General features: G+C 38.8%; 1 protein-coding gene across 1 annotated transcript in view; it reads right to left on the reverse strand.

Moving 5' to 3' along the window:
* L3MBTL1 (L3MBTL histone methyl-lysine binding protein 1) overlaps nt 1–20,771 on the reverse strand; it is a 2,277,156-nt gene that overhangs the window by 215,587 nt on the left and 2,040,798 nt on the right. The window contains exon 17 of the mRNA XM_044090108.1: nt 152–254. Within this exon, the coding sequence (XP_043946043.1) occupies nt 152–254 (103 nt within the window). The remainder of the gene's footprint in view (nt 1–151; nt 255–20,771) is intronic.

Raw genomic sequence — 20,771 nt, forward strand, 5'->3', positions numbered from 1 at the left:
CACACAAACCCTTCAGTAATTTGGACATTCACTGCTGTTAGTACACTGCTACCATGAATGAAGGGGTGCACTTTATGGGTAATCTATGTTATCAGTGAGATGGTTTTCAAACATGGTAATTAGCCCCAGAGAAACTTTTGCAAGCTCTCACCTGTGATGGAAGCTATACTTTGAGGTTCTCATGTTGTTAATTCCCTTGCATACTAATGAAGAGCATACTCCATGTCCAGGTGAAGAAGACGAATCTTTTGGTCCTAAAAAATAAAAAATAGACTTCTGAAAGAAACTACACAAACAAAATATGACCACCATTTTAATTGCAGATAAGAATATTACTAACAATGCTGTGAAAATCTAGTTAGATATTGAATCCAAATATAACATTCCAAGGAAAATGCCAAGCTGAATGAAAGGCTTTTTATTTTATACATTCTTTGCACTCCTCATACCCTCATATAACACCTCACCTGACCTCAGGTCATGGATCATGTGAGCCCCATACTGTACCCATTCATCCTGCCCATACCTATGTAGCTTTCATTTAGCCCAGAGTGTGGGGTTCCATCCTCAGGGGACAGGAACTACGATGCATAACAATAAAAGGATGATAGAAGCCCAAAAGAATGCGCCCTTCTTTAATTCCATGCGAGCGAGGGGGAGATGTTTTTCCAAATGCACCCCAAAACACAAATCAAGTCACAGGTAATTACTAGGCTATTGATCTTAGCAGGCCTTTTTAAACATAGCCATACTTCCCAAGCACCACCACTGCGGTAGAGTAGCATACCCAATACTATTAGAAATACCAAGTCAACTGCAGCCCCTATAAGTATTAGCAAGGTGTGTAATCCACTTAACAGCAACTGTTTCTGGAATGCACTGATCAAATAAAACTGCTGAACCAAAGATGGGAAATACACTCATTCCTCTGTAATAAACATTCACCACTTCATCTGTTTCACCGCATAGTGTAATTGGCACAGCCACAATGAACATTGTTAGGCTACATCAAGAACTGTAGCACAGCTTTATGATTTAACAGCACTGTAATATTTTACTCCATATTTTTCTAAAAGATTTGTTATGATCCCTCTTACAAATACTAGTGAAGAACTAATCCATCTTTGACATAGCTTTAATTTTATGCAGTATATGTGAAATTACATTGTCGGAACTAAGAACACATTTTGGCTGGGGTATGAAAAATGACAGCTGTCACATAATGTGTTGTACAGAAATCACTTTATTGAAACCTTGGGGACTATTATAGCTGTGAGTCTATTTCTGGGTGATCTGCTGGACTAGGGAAAAGGGTAGCACTGCACTGCTGGTGACTATGAAATGGAAGAGTTTTTCAGGGTGGGTGATGCCTGTACATCCACTGTAGTAGCTCCTGTTCTTCATAGGTTCATAGGTTGGTGCTAGGCTATCAGCCCTAGGGCCTATACAAGCCTAGCCATAACAATTCCCTGGCTATTTCTTCCCACACTATTTACTTCCCTGGACCCCTGTCTAGCAGGGCGACTGATGTGATCCCCGGGGCTGAATTTCCTTTCTCCCATCCAATCATCAAGGTTCTTTTTGAAGAGGGCCAAAGAGGCACTCTGCTTGACATGTATGGGCAATCTATTCCAGAGTCTGGGGAGTCTCTGGGTCAGGAACCTATCCCTCCAGCATGTTTTGTTTATTGTGATGACAAGGTTTAGATCCCTGGAGGGTGTGGCTCTGAGGGATTGGGATTTCTTTAAGTGTAGCATGTCCAACAGCTCTGGGTTTGACATGGCCTTGTATGTTAAGCAGAGATCACCTCTGAGTAGATGATATGCGACAGAGTATAGCTGGAGTTTTTTAAGGCGGTCAGCGTAGGGCATCTGCTTTAGGCCTGTGATTCTTTTAGTGAGGTATTTCTGCGGCCTTTCCAGTTGTTGCAGATGTCTTGACAGGTACATACCAAATGGGGTGTTGTATTCTATAATGGGTCTAATGAGGAATGAGTACAGTGGGACAATGACCTCCTTTTTTCTGGATGAAAAGCCCTTAGTGATGAGGTGTGCCACATAGAAGGATTTCCTGACTGTTGTGGGGATGTGGTTATCAAAGGGGAGACCACTGTCCACCTGTGACCCTAAGTCTCTTATCACACTTTCAGTGTTTTGTGTACTGCCACCTATGTGGTAATTCACGGGTACATGTTTTTTCCCAAAGGGGATAACTATACATTTCTTGTATTGAGCTTGAGCTCATGGCTCTGGCACCAAGCATCTGTTTCTGTAAGGCCCTTATGTAGAGTATCCACATCATTTGGGCTTCAATAATGGCTCCCAGTTTGCAGTCATCTGCAAACTTTGTTAGCCAGAGTCCCTTAGTGTTGGCCTGTACTTCAGAGAAGTAGATGCCAAACAAGAGCAGTCCCAGGACTGAACCCTGAGGTACTCCACTTGTCACTTGTCTGGAGCTAGATTTGGAGTTGACTACTTTTACAGTGTGGGTTCTATCAGTAAGTCAGTTAGCATACCATTGGGTGACGTAGGGAACAGTGAAAAACTTCTCAAAAGCAAACTTCACACTTCTCAAGACTGGAGTGGTATCCTTCAAGGCCCCCGAGCCAGTGGAAACCACAACCCACGCTGCTGAAACCCTTACAAATGCCTTCTACGAGCACCTCCAGGAATGTATGGATCAAGCAATCCCTAATAAAATCAAGACCCTTTCCACCAAAGGCAGGCGCCCGGTCTGGTGGACTCCAGCCATAAACAAACTCTACAACAAGAGGAGAAAGCTACTACATGACAGAGCAAAATCCCTAAATGGGAAGGCATCTCTGATCAATACTAGCAAAAACTACGATCACTCATAAAATCATCCAAGGCCAACTTTGAGAGAAAAATCGCTAATGACACCAAAGACAATCATAAAGCCTTCTTTAGCTATGTTAGAAACCTGGGTGGAAACTCCCAGATATGCTCAGAATTAGTCCCAAATGATAAAAAATCACTGAACCCACAGACATTGCCAACATACTGGCAGACAGGTTCAGTGCAAATTTCTCCCTCCTCCCCCAAAAGGAGAAATATCTATCCCACCAGAGTCTAGCCCCCCAAACATCTCAGATGCCCAGGTGAGAGCTGCTCTCTCTAAAGCAAAAACACAGCATCAATGGGACCGGACGGTGTCCCCGGCTGTGTGCTACACGAACTCAATGAGGAACTAAACCCACACATAAGGCTGCTGTTTAATCTTAGCCTTACTACAGGATACGTACCCAAAGAATGGCGACGGCAACTGTGGTCCCACTCCACAAAGGCGGTGCTTCTCACGGACCCTGGAAATTACCGCCCCATAAGCTTGACGAGCCTTGTCTGCAAAGCTATGGAGAGGATCATAATGGAACTCATAAATAAAGACATTGGGGACCTACAGACACTGGATCCTACCCAATTTGGCTTTGTCAAGGGCAGATCCTGCCTCTTGAACTTGATCGACTTTTTGAAACAGTCACTAAGGCCATTGATGAGGGTAAGGCAGTTCACACAGCCTACCTTGACCTAGCAAAAGCGTTCGACACAATACCCCACTCGGGCATCATAGAAAAGCTCACCAGCTTAGATGTAAACCCATATGTCACAAGATGGGTTGCAAACTGGCTCAAGGACAGAACACACAGGGTTAGAGTTGCTGGTGCCATGTCAGACTCTAAGCCGGTCGTGAGCGGTGTCCCACAGGGCTCAGTCCTGGGCCCCCTCTTGTTCGGCATTTATTTTTCTGAAGTGCAGGCAAACATAGGGGGATTGTGGCTGACAAAATTTGCAGATGACTGCAAACTGGGCACCATAATTGACACTCCATCAGACACAGACATCCTCCAGAAAGGTCTCATAGAAATGGATAACTGGTGCCAGAGCCATGGCCTTAAGCTAAATGCCAAAAAATGTATAGTCATACCCTTTGGGAAAAACAAGGTAACCCCTAATTACCACATAGGTGGTAATCCATTAAACACGGAAGAAGTTATCAGGGACCTGGGGACCCACATTGACAGTAACCTCTCTTTTGACACTCACATTGCCAAAGTGGTTAGGAAGACCTTCTACATTGCCCATCTGATCATGAAGGGATTCACATCCAGATCAGGAGAGGTCATTGTACCCCTGTACTCTTCACTTATCAGACCAATGATTGAGTACAACGCCCCATTCGGAATGTACCTTACCCGACACCTGCAGCAGTTGGAAAGACTGCAAAAGTTCCTCACCAAAAGGATAAAGGGGCTCAAACATATGTCATACGATGCCCGACTGAAGAAACTCCAGCTCTATTCAGTCGCATACCGTCTGCTCAGAGGTGATCTGTGCCTGACATACAAGGGCATGTCCAACCCGGAATTAATGGACATGCTCCACCTCAAAAAATCCAAATCCACCAGAGCCACGAGAGCAAGAGACTTAAACCTCAACACGGATATAAATAGGACGTGCTGGAGGGACAGATTCATTACCCAGAGACTCCCTACACTATGGAACAGAATCCCAGTCCATGTGAGGCTCACTGACTCTGTTCAAGAGAAATCTTGACGAGTGGATGGGAGATCGTAGGTTTACCCCGGGAATCATCTCTGTATCACTGCTGGACAGAGGCACAGCAAACTAATGGGTATAGTATTCTCATCCTAAGGGGTGGTGAAAGCCACACACACTCTGGCTAGGCTTATAAATGCCCTAGGGCAGATAGCCTAGTATGAACCTATGAACATATGAACCTATTAATGCCCAGCTTAGTAGGTTTATCTATGATTCCAGAGTGGGGGATGGTGTCAAAGGCTGTGGCAAGGTCTAGATAGACTGTGTGGACCACCTTACCCTTGTCCATGGCTCTGGAGACTGATTCAAAGAAGTCAATCAGGTTCAGGAGACAAGATCGACCCTTCACGAACCCAAACTGGGTGGGGTCCAGTGTTTGAAGGTTGCCAAAGTCTTTGTTTATAAGTTCCATGATAATACGCTCCATGGCCTTGCAGATACGGCTCATCAGACTGATGGGTTGGTAGTTTCCGGGATCCAAGGTGGATCCCCCCCTTGTGGAGTGGGATAACTGTAGTTCTGCGCCACTCAGTGCGCATGAAACCTAAGGTGGGGCTATGATTAAACATGACACTTAGGTGAGGTGCCAGTTCATATTGTAGTTTATGTAGTACACAGCCCGGGATGTCATCTGGTCCCATGGATGCTGTATTCTTAGCTTTGGAGAGTGCGTTTTTTACCTGTGTGGCCATTATTACCGGAATTTGGCAATCTTCTGGTATTGAGATGGGCCATTTAGGGGGTGAGAGGGGGGGTGAAGTTGGCACTGAATCAATCTGCCAGGATATTGGCAATATCCTTGGGATCAGTATATTTAATGCCATTCTGTTTTTGCTCATTGCAGATCTGAGCATTGCCATTTAGATTCTTGACATAGTTATAGAATGCCTTGTCGTTGTCTTTGGAATCTTTGGCAATTTTATTTTCGTAACTAGTTTTGGAGGATTTTATGAGGGATCTCAGTTTCTTACTAAGGCTGGTAAGGGAGTTTTAGGAAAGATGGGTTAGCATTAGTAGCAGCTGCCCCATACTGGGGACCAATGATAAGCATAATTAGGTCATAACAAGAAAGTGAAATGCTTCAACGTGTGGCTTATGAGGTGCACAAATATGCACACATTTAGTGGATTTCACCAAGAAAACATCATTATACAAATAAAGCATCAGGGAGAAGTCTTCACTGGCAATACATTCTATACTTACAACTCATCCAGACCGTATCAGTGGGTTTTGATGTCATCATGACTCACGTTACCAGATATCACATAATGAAAAACTAGGGTCTATATTACCAAAGTGAAAAATCCTATTCCCGAATACCTAAACGTCGACAACTATACCGCGAACCGCAAAAAATCCCAAACGCAATAAACCGCGAAAAAAAATATATATCAAGCTGTCATAGTTGGCCAACCCCACCACACGGTACATACTACCTACCCAAAGAAAATAAATAAACCACACACATACACTAACCAAACCCTACTTCTAGCCTAAGGTAAAGCACCAAAACCCTACCTCTAGCCCTACACTAAACCCCACATACACAACTACCCATGCACTATCCCTAACCCCTCCCTAACCCTAAGGTTCGTAACTACTGCACACGTCCCCTACACATATACACCCAAACAAAATAAATAATCCACATACATACATTTAAGAAAACCCTACCTCCAACACTACACTAAACCCCACACACACAACTATCTATGCACTATCCTTAACCCCTTCCTAACTCTAAGGTCCGTAACTACCGCACACTTTCCCTACAGACATAAACCCAAACAAAATAAACAGTACACATACATACACTTAAAATAACCCTACTTCTAACACTACACTAAAACTTACATACATTACCTAGCTATACACTTACCTTAACCCAAATCCTAACACTAAAGTCCTATCTTTCGCACACTTGCCTTATGGAGCTATACCACAGACGGGCCAACCAAAACAAATTGACATTTCGGAATTCACGGTTTTGTACATTCGGGATTTCCATACTTCGTGCAATAGGTGTCGACGTCTTCATATTCGCTCATATGGTTTTTCGTGTTCGTAATATAGACCCGAAAAACTAGTGCTTATGTTTCTAAAGAGACAACTAAACTTGCACTGGTTTTAAAAAATCCTAAAGGTAATTAAATGAAAGCTATGTACTTACCATGACAACAGATCTATGATGTCTTGTTTCATCCAGTTGAACCACTGGGCTATTGGATCCAACTAGATTTGATCCTGGTATCTTTATGAACCTTTGGACCCAGGGCTTCATCTCCTCCCTTAACCGTAAGTCCCTATGTTCCCCCAAAGTAACTCAGATAAAGTTTGCCTGGCTGTAATCAGGATATATAGCCCAGCCTAAAAGATGAACTTAGGAGAATGGTAACAATATGAGGAACAATCAAAGGCTGTCCAAGAACAGAGCCCCTGGTGAAGTCCATGCAGCCAAAAAGTGCAAAAAGGGGGATGGAGGGAGGGATGCTGAACCTGATGCAAACAATACAATATGGATCTAGCATTATGGTAAGTACATAACTTTCATATCCAGTGTTATCTGTTTTTGTCCAATTCAACCTTTGCACACATCTCCAACACTTGGGTGGTATCAAGGAAGGGTGTTTCTGGTGGAGTCAATGTATGTATAGGATCTGGACTGTACATTCAGCTTGTAGTGAGACACAAAAAAATGAACAGTAAACTAAGTAGTTGCAGCACAAATATCATCAATAGGAACTTTGTTCATAAAGGCTGTAGAAGCAGCTACTGCCCTTTTAGAATGAGCCTTTGGTTTATAAGCTAGAGGTAAGTCCCAGCTTTTTGTATACACACATTATACATTCAGAAAGCCAACTAGATAGAGTGACTTTTGAAACACTTTGGCCAATTTTAACTTTAGAAAAAGATGATCAGATTTTCTAAAATATTTTCTTCTGTATAAGTAAAATGTGAGTTGTTGATGAACATCTAGCAAATGCAGAGTTTACTTTGTTAGAGAATTTTGTGAAGAACACTGATAGATTGTTAGTCTGATTGAGGTTCATTTCAGATGCTGACTTTGGAAGAAAATTAAGATTCGTTCTCAAGGACACCCTGTCCTTGTAGAAGGCAACATACGGAGGTTTGCAGGATAATGCTTGCAATTCCAAAATCAATACAGCTCACAATCACTCAACGGTCTTGAAGAATAGCCAAGCAAGAATCTGCAACACGCTGTCGTCCCAAATGGAAATAGCAGCAACAACCACAAGCTATTCAGCACAAACTAGCGTCTTTATTGTAAAATAACATAAAAACACGAGTAACTTAGCGCTTTCTCCCTTATCCTAAGGGCATCATCAGAGCATATCAACTTTATTGTATTCATTGATAAAGGCTGAATAGCCGAAACCGGTCTGGATTTGAAGGAATTATAAATAAATAATCATTATTTCTTCATTACTGCATGTTCACTATCGTTTTTTGCTGGTCATTGGTGGTTTACATTGTTGGCTTGACCCTGCATGCCATCCTTGCGGAGTGTATGGTTGTTTGCGGATGGTGTCAAAAGCCTTGGCGAGGTCAAGATAGGCTGTGTGAACCACCTTACCCTCATCCATGGCTTTGGTGACTACCTTAAAGAAGTCGATCAGGTTCAGGAGGCATGATCTGCCTTTCACAAACCCGAACTGGGTGGGATCCAGAGTTTGGAGGTTACCAATGTCTTTGTTTATGAGTTCCATGATGATACGTTCCATGGCCTTGCAGACCAGGCTCGTCAGGCTAATAGGTCGATAGTTCCCGGGATCAGTGGTGGCTCCCCCTTTGTGTAGTGGGATAACTGTAGCTGTGTGCCATTCAGTGGGCACAAAGCCTGATGTGAGGCTATTATTGAACATAGTGCTTAAGTGGGGAGCCATTTCCTTCTGAAGTTCGTGTAAAATGCAGCCTAGGATGTTGTCTGGTCCCACGGATGCTATGTTTTTGGCTTTAGAGAGTGCAGCTTTTACCTGCATAGTTGTAATTACAGGGACTCTGCATTCTTCCTGTATAGATATGGGCCCTTTAAGGGGTGAGAGTGGGGTAAAGTTAGCAATGAACCTATCTACCAGGATGTTGGCAATATCAGTTGGTTCTGTAATTTTCGTGCCTTTGTGCTGTAACTCAAAGCAGATCTGGGTGTTGCCATCTAGATTCTTGACATAGCTATAGAATGCTTTGTGGTTGTCCTTGGATTTAGTGGTGATTTTGTTTTCGTAGCTAGCTTTGGAGGATCTTATAAGGAATCTCAGCTTCTTACTGAGGCTGACCAGGGAGCTCCTCCACTCATGGGATTTTAATCTCTTTTGCAACAGTTTCTTCCTTCTGTTGTACAGTTTGTTTATGGCAGGGGACCACCAGATTGGCTTCCTTTATTTGGAGGATAGCATCTTGGTTCTGTTTGGGATAGCACGATCCATGCACTCGTGTAAGTGCTTATAGAGTGCATTTGTGTAGGATTCAGCAGTTGTAACTGTATTGTCCATCTGCATGGGTGTCATGAAGTTCACCACTTCTGTCTTAAATAATGCAGACATTCTGTTGTTGTTGTCTTTCGGCTTTTCCCGGTTAGGGGTCGCCACAGCAGAACTCCGGTCTGCTAATGATTGGCACTAGATTTTCATAAATGCCGAGGTGCCATCCCGATGTTCAACCTTCAACGAAGTCATGCCCATTTACGCATGTCTTTCAAACGCCCACCCAACCGCTGGGAGGACATGCAGACTCCACACAGAAGGCACTCCCTGCACTCCAGCCGAGAATCGAACGGGAGAACCTCTTGCTGTGAGGCAACAACGCTACCGCTGCACCACCGCGGAATTCTACTCTTCAGAAAATGCCAGGTAATGCAAAACATAGCAACTTACAAGCTGTGTAACAGCTGTTTCTGTTTGCTATTAATGGCCTTTGTATTCAATTGCTCTTTTGTCTTTGTTGCTTATTCTTGACCTAACAGAATGAAATATTTAAATAACTGTAGGATATCTCCCATTGTGTCTGAATTCAGATTATTTTTTGGTCTGTTCTTTGGCAAGTAAGAGTGTGTGTGTGTGCGTGTGTGTGTGTGTGTGTGTGTGTGTGTGTGTGTGTGTGTGTGTGTGTGTGTGTGTGAGTGAGAGAGTGAGTGTGTGTGTGTGTGTGTGTGTGTGTGTGTGTGTGTGTGTGTGTGTGTGTGTGTGTGTGTGTTACTTTAAAATTTAAATTACTTGCCTCTTTTTCAGTATGTGAGGCACAGTATGTGCATTGTAAGTATATTCTTGATAATTAGTTGCCTGTGTGTTTGTATATGGAGGGGGGGTTACAGGTGGGTTGTCATACATACCAATCAACTGTTGCTGATTTTGCTTCATATTTTTGCCCTATTTCGCCTACTATTTGGTGATTTATGGCAAAGGGATAATGACTGCAGTCAGCAAATTAACTGCAAATATTTAATTTTCAGATTTCATAGGCTTTAGAAAATGCATTATAAGGAATATGTATTTAAAATATGTCTCTGATTTGCGGTGTTGTCTCCTATTATTATTATTTTTTTTGCTTTGTCTATGAGTTTTGAACTCTATGTGCATCTGTCTAAGAATATATTAATACATACACTTGTGTAGACTGTGTGTAATAAACTACTTGCCTGTTTTTCTCTGTGTGTGTTTGTAAGGTTAGAGTAGGTTGACATACATACCTCTCAACTATTGCTAATTCTCCCTGTATATTTTTGACCTATTCCTTGTAAAATCTGTGAGCACAGTTAAAACAGAAGTTCAGGAATGCCTTGAACCAAAAATTAGATGGCAAGTAAGTGAGATTTTGTGATTTCTTTTGATTCAAGGTTATAAATATGTTCAAGATTAATACTTTTATTGGTAGACTGTACTACAAGGAGCTTATGTGGTATTTCATGGTATCAAAAGAAAGCTGACTTTGTTCTTCTCAGTGCTACGTAGCATCTAATACTTTTGTAGATATTTGTAATGGTTTGGCAAAAAAAATATGTATGCATATTTTCATATTTTATGTAAAAATTAGAAATTGTCCACACAGTAAACAAACACAAACAAATACATAAATAATTTTAGCATGGTGACACAGCATTTTACAGGTCAGCTCAGCTCACAGATGAGGAATTTCTCTCCTGACCCAAATACAGTGGTCAGTGAGCAATACATTGTTATTTCTTTTAATAGCAAATTATAAATATGTACATATTAATATTTCTGTTATTAGCCTGATCCACATATATATATATATATATATAAAACCTATATATATATATATATATATATATATATATATGTGTGTGTATCTACATCTACATATATATATATATATATATATATATATATATATATATATATATATATGGGTCTACAATAGGTCTGCAATATTTGGTCGAATTACATTTGGTCGAAAATGATTTCAGGCAGTTCACTTCACCGAAAATGCTTTTCACTGAAAACCCATTTGGTCGAATTCTACTGCGACCCTGGAGTGAGAATATAAAGGTGGGGGGGTGTGGTATATACAGTATTATATACATGTGTATCCTTTAAAAATACACTGAAACATATAATATCAGTAAAAACTAGCTGCAAAATGTGGGAGGCTAAGCCCCCTACACCACCTGATGTGAGGGGTTGTGTCCCCCCCCACCCCTAACTTTATATTCTCACTCCAGGGTTGCACTGCAATGGGGCAGGGGCTATATTCCATTTTCGATCAAATGGAATTCAACCAAATGGGTTTTCAGTGAAATGCATTTTCGGTGAAGTGAACTGCCTGAAAACATTTTCGACCAAATGTAATTTGACGAAATATAGTAGAGCCATATATATATTCAGAAACTCAATCATATTGTCTCAATGATAAAAATTATGAGTTTTTGAAAACCTGATCTTCTGACAGGGACATATATGTGGCATTTCATGGTAACAAATGAAAGCTTAAGTAATGCTGCAAAAGTTGTGGCCAGTATCTGCTATCTGCCTACACGTAATCTGTGGATATTTAAACACGATTATAAATAAAATATGCATATATGCATAAATATCACATTTCTGTACATATTCACATCATTGTCCATATGGATGCAGTCCTCAGACAAGTGATACTGCATTCTGCCATATGTGCACAGAGGTAGGAATGATTTGTCTGCAGCCCTTAATAGACTTACCTTGATCTTGCAAGATTTTGAATAAGCTAGGTGACTGTGGACCAAAAAAAAGGTCCCTGTTTGTGGGGGGCTATCTAGGTGTTTAACCTTGAAGTCCTTTGGCAGGGGCTGGTTACAAAACTAGGCATATCTCCAAATGACTGAACCAGCTGCTCTGGAAGAGGCCTCAACAGCATCATAGCTGCATTTTATGGTATGCATAGATTTACCAAAAGTGAAATTTGATGTTTAGATTCTATCCCTGAAATACCAGCCAAAGCTTTATACAGACTGTTAAAGGTAGATAAGATGTAGTTGTTCATTTGGGACTGATAATTAATTGCCCTGAAGGCCAAGGTAAAAGAAGTATAGACTTTTTTCCCCACCTATCCAAAGGCCTGCTGTCCTTGTCTGATGGGAGGTCATAAGCATTTGGTAGTAGCTTAGACAGTTTGTCTGAGGCTACGGAAACAGCTGAAGTGTCAGTTGCTAGATTTTTAAAAAGGAGCTTGAGGTCATCTGTAATTTATAATCTCTCTGGCCTTTTGGCAGCTAGGGGCTGTGGATGTGGATGCGAAGGCATCCAAAAGGTCCTCCAGGACTGGAAGGACAGGGAAGGGGCTGACGTGCCCAGATATAACAGACTATTGTATCTCTTTTGGACATCAGGCATTTGCTTTGATTCACGCTCAAAATGCTTCATCATATTTATGACAGTCTCTCCACAGGATGCTTGTTCCACAAGGGAATCAGGAGAGGAAGGGAATCCTCATCATCAGAAGGCATCTGGCAAGACAGTGAATTTGAGATGAGTAAGATAAAGAATGGTCATCAGAATCTGAAGCCTCCTCAGAAGAAGAAGGAGAAGAAGATTTTCTGTGTAGTAGATGGAGGAGTTGAAATGGAAGGACATTAAAGGGCCATAATAGCCTTGAACAGGCTCTGGGGAAAAAACATCCACGCCTTCTTCCTAAAATGGGAAGAACAGGAAACATGTTTGGTCTTTTGTTGCTTTTTCTTTGGGGTGAAATTTTCCTGAATCAAGTGTGGAGGCTCAGACCCCTGATGTACTTCAGTCACACTTCCAGGAATTCCTTCCCATACTAAAATTTGCAGGATACCTTCTGGTCACTTTGAGATAATGATCTGCAGTTCCCCCTTCTCAGGTGCAGTAACAGTCTCTTCAGATGTGTGCTCCTTTGATGCCATACTAGTCTCAAACAAGGTTGCAAGGTGTCAGAGGCAGAGTCGGATGTATCATGGGTTCTGTAACCTCTGCGGGTAAATCAGAAACAGATCTGGAAAACTGAGTCTCAAGCTTAGGCCTTTTGAGTTTCTTCTTAGGTATGGAAGGTATATCAGGAGTGTTGGGATCTGCCATTTTAGACTGTGCCAAATGCTTCAGTCCTTGTGTCTCTATGAGTGTGTTCAATGAAGGCAAATGGGAGCAAATGTCTTGGGAACAAAGGACTGGCAAATGGAATAAGATTTGTAGTTGTATTCTGCTAAGCAAAAAAGACACTGGGTATGGAGGTCTTTGTAGGGTATCTGCCTCCCTCACTCACACTTACCCATCCTAGCTGATATCTAACAAATCACAGCAAAATAGGTGAAACAAGAAGCAAGTTTCCCCAATGATGCACTTATTTGTATCCAAGAAGGCTTAGAGTACCAACGACCAAGTGAAAATAACACTGGTGGGTGCGAGACTTGCATTCAGGCTACAGGCAAGGCAATTTGAGGATTTACTCTTACACATCCACTTATATACCCCTATGCTTGCAAGCTAAGGTCATGCATTGGACTTATGCTGCTATAAAGATTTAGGCTTTGGTACTGCAGCTGGACATCAGTGGTGAAAACCCATCTTTTTGGAATCTGCAACACTGATTTCAGTCATGACATCATGCAAACTCCACACAGGTATTTGCCAGAGGTCAGGATCAAACCTTGTAGCTTGTACATGGGAGACACAAAGTGTAGCTATTATGACAACTGATGGGTCAATCCTAATTAAAAGTTCAATATCAGTATTAAAAGTGAACAAATTTGTTATGTACTGAGATGGAGAATACTATTATTGACAATAAATTATGGTGTTTAAAATCATATAATATCCTCTGTATGTGATCCTTTCAAAGAATACAAATCATTTCTAGAAGATATAACTAAAAGGAATCAAAAATTAACTGTGACACCAATAATTTCAACTGGAGACTGGAATAAAATTTTAGATAAAGACATGGATCAATCTTCCCCAAACAGAGGAGATAAGTACCTGCCTAACAATAGAAATGTGTTGAATTTTTTTATGAATATGTATAATTTAACAGACTTATAGAATTTCAAGGCAAAGGCAGCATTTACCTAACTGGACTCCACAAACAAAATACATTTACAAAATGATTTATGTTTAGTATTGAAGAGTTTATACATTTTATGTTAACCTATATGTTTTACAATGCTACTTTATTGACCATTGGACATTACTGTTTTAAAGTATTAAACGTTTTCCATAATTTCAGCTTGAAACCATTACAGGTGTCTTGACTGCAAAACCACAAATTTGTACATATAACTAATGAGGAAATAGTAGCATGCATTCAAGAGAACATTGATCAGACTGCATGTTTGATATATTTTAAGGACTCATTGAAAGCACTGATTCATAATATGATAAGGAGGTTATGTAATAAAGGAAGTTAGATATCTGGGAAATAATATCATCAAATGATCACCTGGAAGAAGTAGGAAGTTATTACTTGTGGCAAAAGACCAATATTTTAAAATCATAGAAGGAACTCGTACATCAAAAGAAAAATCTAAATCACCTCCTGTATGAAGAATTCAGTCAAAATTAGAAATGGAGTAGAGCGGTAAGCTCCTGGCAGCTCAAGAAAGACAGAAAATGTTGAATAATATAAGCCAGTTAAAAGATAGGAATAAACACCCCCAACCCCTAACCATTAGGCTAAGCTCCAATTCCCATACAAATTACCCAGCTTAGTTAAAAGTAATATTGCGTTTTTTCCTATTAAAAAAGCAGATAATGTTTTAGTAAATGACCCCTACCAGAGAAGACAGGTTTACGAGGGAGCAGAATGATACCTTTATATATTTTCATGCAGTCCCACATGAACTGAATGTTAGGTAAAATGGATTACTCATAAAATATGGACACAATTTGAGTAAATCAGAAAGACAGGCTTGTGTGTGTGTGTGTGTGTGTGTGTGTGTGTGTGTGTGTGTGTGTGTGTGTGTGTGTATATATATATATATATATATATATGGTTCCCCTTTACAATCTCGAATTACTGAATGCTCAAAATTCAGCAACTCGAGACTGTAAAGTCGAACCAACAAAAATCCCGAAACCCACAAGCATGAAAACAAAAAAACCCTGAACATACAGAACACATACACCATACAACACGCACAACATACAACCAACATTACATAAACTACAAGCCCTATACTACATGTACGCAGCGGGGCAAGCCCCCCTGCACCCCCCCCCATGTGGGGGGCTGCACCCCCCACACACCCCTACTTATATATTCTAACTCCAAGATCACACTAATACACAAAATAAAAAACACCACACACACATTTCACACTGCCTCGCACACACACACAAATACAGACACATCCAACACTCACACTCATACTCCCACCTCCCTACCCTAACCCACACACACAACTTACAAAACACACACATCCCGACTCACACACTTCCCATCCCGTAGCTGACATGCATAAGCACAAATTTGAGATATTTAAATTTGCACTTATGCAGATTCGTGCTTATGGGTTTTCGATTTTACAGTCTTGAGTTACTGAAATTCGAGCATTCAGTAATTCGAGATTGTGAAGGGGAACCATATATATATAGAGTGTGTATGTATGTATATATATATATATACACACACACACACACACACACACACACACACACACACACACACACACACACACACACACACACATATGGATATAGTGACAATGCTCAAACAGTTGTAACAACAAAGTTGCTAATGCCAACACAACAATATTGCCACTCTTCTGTGCATTCTGAGAGGCTTCTCCTTAGAACATGCAAACTTTAAAAGAGTGTTTTTGCCCTGCTTATTTACCCCAACTCTAAATTCATACAGGCCCTGGGGAAAGGGTATATTCCCCAACCCCAGTGATTGTCCAATCATACACAACTGTTGACTACCATCTGTTGGGTCGATCAAGGTCTTTTAGCAAAGGATAGGTTAATTTTAGTTTAAATTGACTAAGTGCCAACAAGAGTTAATGTATTTTTGGTACTAATCAGGCATTTTTTTTTAGTACTAGACAAAGTGAATTCTGTTTTGAATATTTGTAAAAAATATAGGTATTTATACCAAATTTGTTGCAGTTTATTAAGGTAGACTGACTGAATATTTATTAAGATAGTTGCAACATAAATAACACTGGATAAAACTAAAGTAGTCTATTCGATATAGCTTCATTTTGCATAATAGTTCGGTTTTGGTTTGTCTTTCTTATAAGTGATATAATGGTCAGAATTTAAATTCTGTTCCATGATGATGCCGAGGAGTTTTGTCTACATAATTTGTTCATTTGGTATGTTGTTCTGTGATGTATAGCATTTATTTTTCTTTGACTTTTGCTCCTGTGGAAGCAAAGAGTATTACATTTGTATTACTTCTGGCATTTAGAAATAGGCAGATTATATGAACCAGTTTTTGAGTATTGAAAAAGACACACTATTGAAATTCCGGTACTCTTAATGTCAAGTGCCAACAAACCAAACCAAAAAAAAGAGAAGAATGAATCTCAAACATCGCTCTTCTCTTTTAAACTTCTTTGTTTTGCATGGGGTCAAGCACCTCCAGCACCCCCTACATCCACACATCATATATATATATATATATATATATATATATATATATATATATATATATATATAAACACACGCACACACACACACACACACACACACACACACACACACACACACACACATGCATACACACACATATATACACGAACTACGGCAAATCCATTTATTTAGTGCATTCAGTCTGCATATTAGGGGACTTGCTAATGCGGTTCCTGACATTTCAAATGATTACCAAGGAAAATTGCTTGTGTTGTTTTCTAAAGTTGAGTTATAGTGAGTGCATACCATGGTAAAATGGTGTTACCTGTATATTGGATAATGTTACCATCCATTAACATTGTGTGCATTTCATTTAAAAAAAATGCTAAATACATAAGGTCCTAATACAGGTCTTGTGGTATTCCTCAATGTAGAGGTTGGAAGGTGAATAAGAAGTCTGTTTTCAAGGAGAAAAGTAGCTTTGCAACCATTTTAAAATTGTGTACTTTTTCATATTAAGGTTTAGATATAGTCTGATTAGGATTGGTAGAAGCTATAAACTATCAAATGCTTTTGACAGGCCCAGGAAAGTTATGTTACTACATGTCCTTGATTTTTTCTTATTTTTTAACTATGCTAAGGAAAGGTACCAGTGCTGCTTGAGTACTATGTCCTGGTCTGACACCTTACTTAGTGCAGAAGAGTGGCTTGTCAGTAGACAGGTATGACACAACTTGTTTGAGAATACACATTTCTAGCACTTTGTATCAATGAATGGACACATATGATTCTTTGATAGATGTGGATAGATACAGAATATGTTACAAATTCTAGCACTTTTTATCAATGAATGGACACATATGATTCTTTGATAGATGTGGATAGATATGGAATATGTTACAAAATCAGCTGCAATTTGAAGGTAGTTCAGAGGATCAGTTTGACTGGTCAAGCATTTTTATGGTGTCAGCACAAACTCAAAGAAGATGGTACCTTGCTTATAATAAACTTGAGGGAATTTATTTGAAATATTGTTTGTACTTTTTAGGGATATGGCTACTTTTATGAAGTGTGAGTTTATAATGGGTGCTACATTATAATCAGATTCATTTAGTATGGGATTAGGTTATGTTTTTTTTTTTCTCTTTTCACCCAGGTTTAAGTAAATTATTGGTATTGGCTCAGAACCATTTTAGCATTATGTCTGTGCTTGATCTGCAAGTTCTTATAATGATTTATTTTATCCAACTTTCTCATCGGTGTAACTTTTTTTTCTAAATTTCTTATATATTTGAAAATTTTGGGTGACTTATCACTTTGTCAAGCCTTCCATGTTTTATTTCTTAGTACGATTGCTTTTGCTTTACATGACATCCATAGAGTAGGTGGATATTTTTTTTATGCATTAGAGCTAATGAATAACGTAAAATGACACAAGAATTTGTTAAAAATTGTTACTGCCTCACCTTGCTCTATTAATGCCATTTAGTTTTCTAGAATGCATCATTTAAATATTTTTGTAATAAATGTTTTGAAGTAACAAACCCAGCTGTAAATAATGTGTTGAGGAATTTTAGTCTGTGTTCCAGATGGCACAGATGGCATGGCATATTTCTGTCAAGTAATGTACCAATCTGTGTAACCTGATCTGAGGTTGCTGTTAGTAGCCAGTCTAACATATTTCCTTTCCTACTGACTTATCTGTTCTAGCTGAGTGGTCATGAGTTGGTTTAGACTGTAGACGTTGATGTTTGGGCTTTCCAGATTAGGTTATTAATGCTGAAATCTCCTAGAACTATGAGGTCTTACTTTGCAGTGGTAATTATCTAATACAGGATGTCTTCTGTTTCAGGGATGTTTGAGTTAACTGAGTTTGGAAGTAGATAAATTAGGTCTATATGTAATGTTTTGTGGCATAGCAGGTAGGGCTGCCGATTCAGGGCAAAAGGTTCTCCGATTCGATTCTCAGTTGTTTCCTCCTAAATTCCAAACATATGGAGTAAGTAAACTGCACATTCTAAATTGTCCATAGGTGTGTGTGTGTGTGTGTGTGTGTGTGTGTGTGTGTGTGTGTGTGTGTGTGTGTGTGTGTGTGTGTGTGTGTGTGTGTGTGTGTGTGTGTGCGTGTTTTGGTATGCATGATATGGAAGAACAACCAACTGCAAGGCTAGCTAACCACCTGACAGTGTAACCATTGTCTCTAGTTAATGTGACACCTCAACCCCATGTGCAAAGTAGGAAAAAGGGGATTATGGATGGGTATAGATGCAGTGTTTTGTGGGTACTAGTTTTAAGTATAGTTAATATATGTCATTTTTATTAAAAGAAGGCATTGCTATAGATTTTTTTGTTTCACGTCTAGGAGTTTTGAAATGCTAACTGCTACTCCACCTGATCTTCTTAAAATGAATAAAACAACATATAATGAAAAACATTTCATAAGATTAGTGAGAAAAATGTTTATGAAGTATGGAACTAGCTATGAACAAGTGATTAAGGAACCACTGAGTCAAGGTGCAGTCTAGGTTGCCATTGTAGTTCAGAAGCCTCTAGCTTACTATGTAGTGACGACCCTTACAATCCAATTTAACATTATCCGTAACAAATAAATAACTAATTAATTTTGTCAAACAAGCCTGTCTATGTGGCATTATTAATATTATTTTCTTTTACTGCATTCATGTTTTCATCAATCCTACAGGCAAACTGCTTATACAAACTCCATCACATATCAGACAGGTAACAATGTATATTATGTCACTAGACTGACAACTAAAATTACTTTACTCTCCAAAATTCCTAAAAAAATGTGGCAAATTTCAAAGTATGGCAACTGTTCATTTATTAACACAATGAACGTGTTGTGGGGGTAGGTTAATCCATGCATCTCAAGTAAATATTTTAAATTTAAACTTTTTTTATTAATAACATTTAGTTCTGATCCAATGTCTGTACAAAATTCACAGTTACTTAAGGGTAACTTTCTAATTCTTCAAAATAGTTTTAATTTGATAACAATTTACAGATGTGTCTTGAAAGAAAATGTATACTTAAGGGGTGAAGTGCCTCCAAAATAAGGTCAAAAGTCCAGTAGAAAAAGAGAGATTAGAAGCACATCACGACAATCGAAGCCAACTTAAATAGCTGATATATCCTTTATTGTAAAAAGTAAGTGCTTTCACGCCTCACAGGGTGCTTCTTCAGACTTTAATGAAAACAAATAGTAAAAATTCATTATATCTCTACCCAAACCCTTTCATAAGCCAATGAAATCTCTAAAAGCTAATTAACTAATTAATTCAAATTTTCAGCATACAATTTCCATGACTTAGAAAAATCTTTATAATAAACAGTTGTTGGCTAATAGAATTATCTTTATAGTAAGCAGTTACTGACTAATAAAATTATTAGTCTGCTGAAAGCGTCCCTAAAATTCTAACAATATAAAACATATTCATACACATAATATGCTTTTATACAAACAAACATACATATATATATATATATCAAATTCAATATAAAAATATAAAAATATATATCTATATATATATATATATATATATATATATATATATATATTTATGCCTCTATATAATGTGTAAACATATAAATATAGACATATACAAAAATAATAAATAATAAATACGTAATATAATAATATATATATGTAATTAATAAAAATTTTTATATGTGTATAAGCATAAGTTATGAATGCATGTATAAAAATATATGTATAAAAAAAATATATATATATATATATATAAAATTTTCTAAAAAAAAAAATATATATATATATATATATGTGTGTGTGTGTGTGTGTGTGTGTAAGTATTTATATTTATTAAAATAAGTGTTAAAGATGTATGAATTAGATGCAATATGTATATTTAAGTGAGAAATGCAGTACTTAAATATGTGAATGAAGAACTACTTGGGAAAGAGCAGTGTTGTTAGTGTCTCAATGGTCTATCTTTTAGAAAGGGTTTTAAAGAAACTCTATCATTGAGACCATGTCTAATATCATCTTGTAATCTGATTATCCATTTGTTCTCTTCTTTTTCAGTAAAGTTACTGGTGTTTCCTAGCCTTGTGGTAGTGTGTATCAGTTCTAGAACCATAAACTTAAATGTATGTGTGGTGTCATTCTGAA

The sequence above is a fragment of the Protopterus annectens genome, chromosome 12.part0 (genome assembly GCF_019279795.1).
Source record: "Protopterus annectens isolate FY-2018-M chromosome 12.part0, PAN1.0, whole genome shotgun sequence".
Classification (NCBI taxonomy): Eukaryota; Metazoa; Chordata; order Ceratodontiformes; family Protopteridae; genus Protopterus; species Protopterus annectens.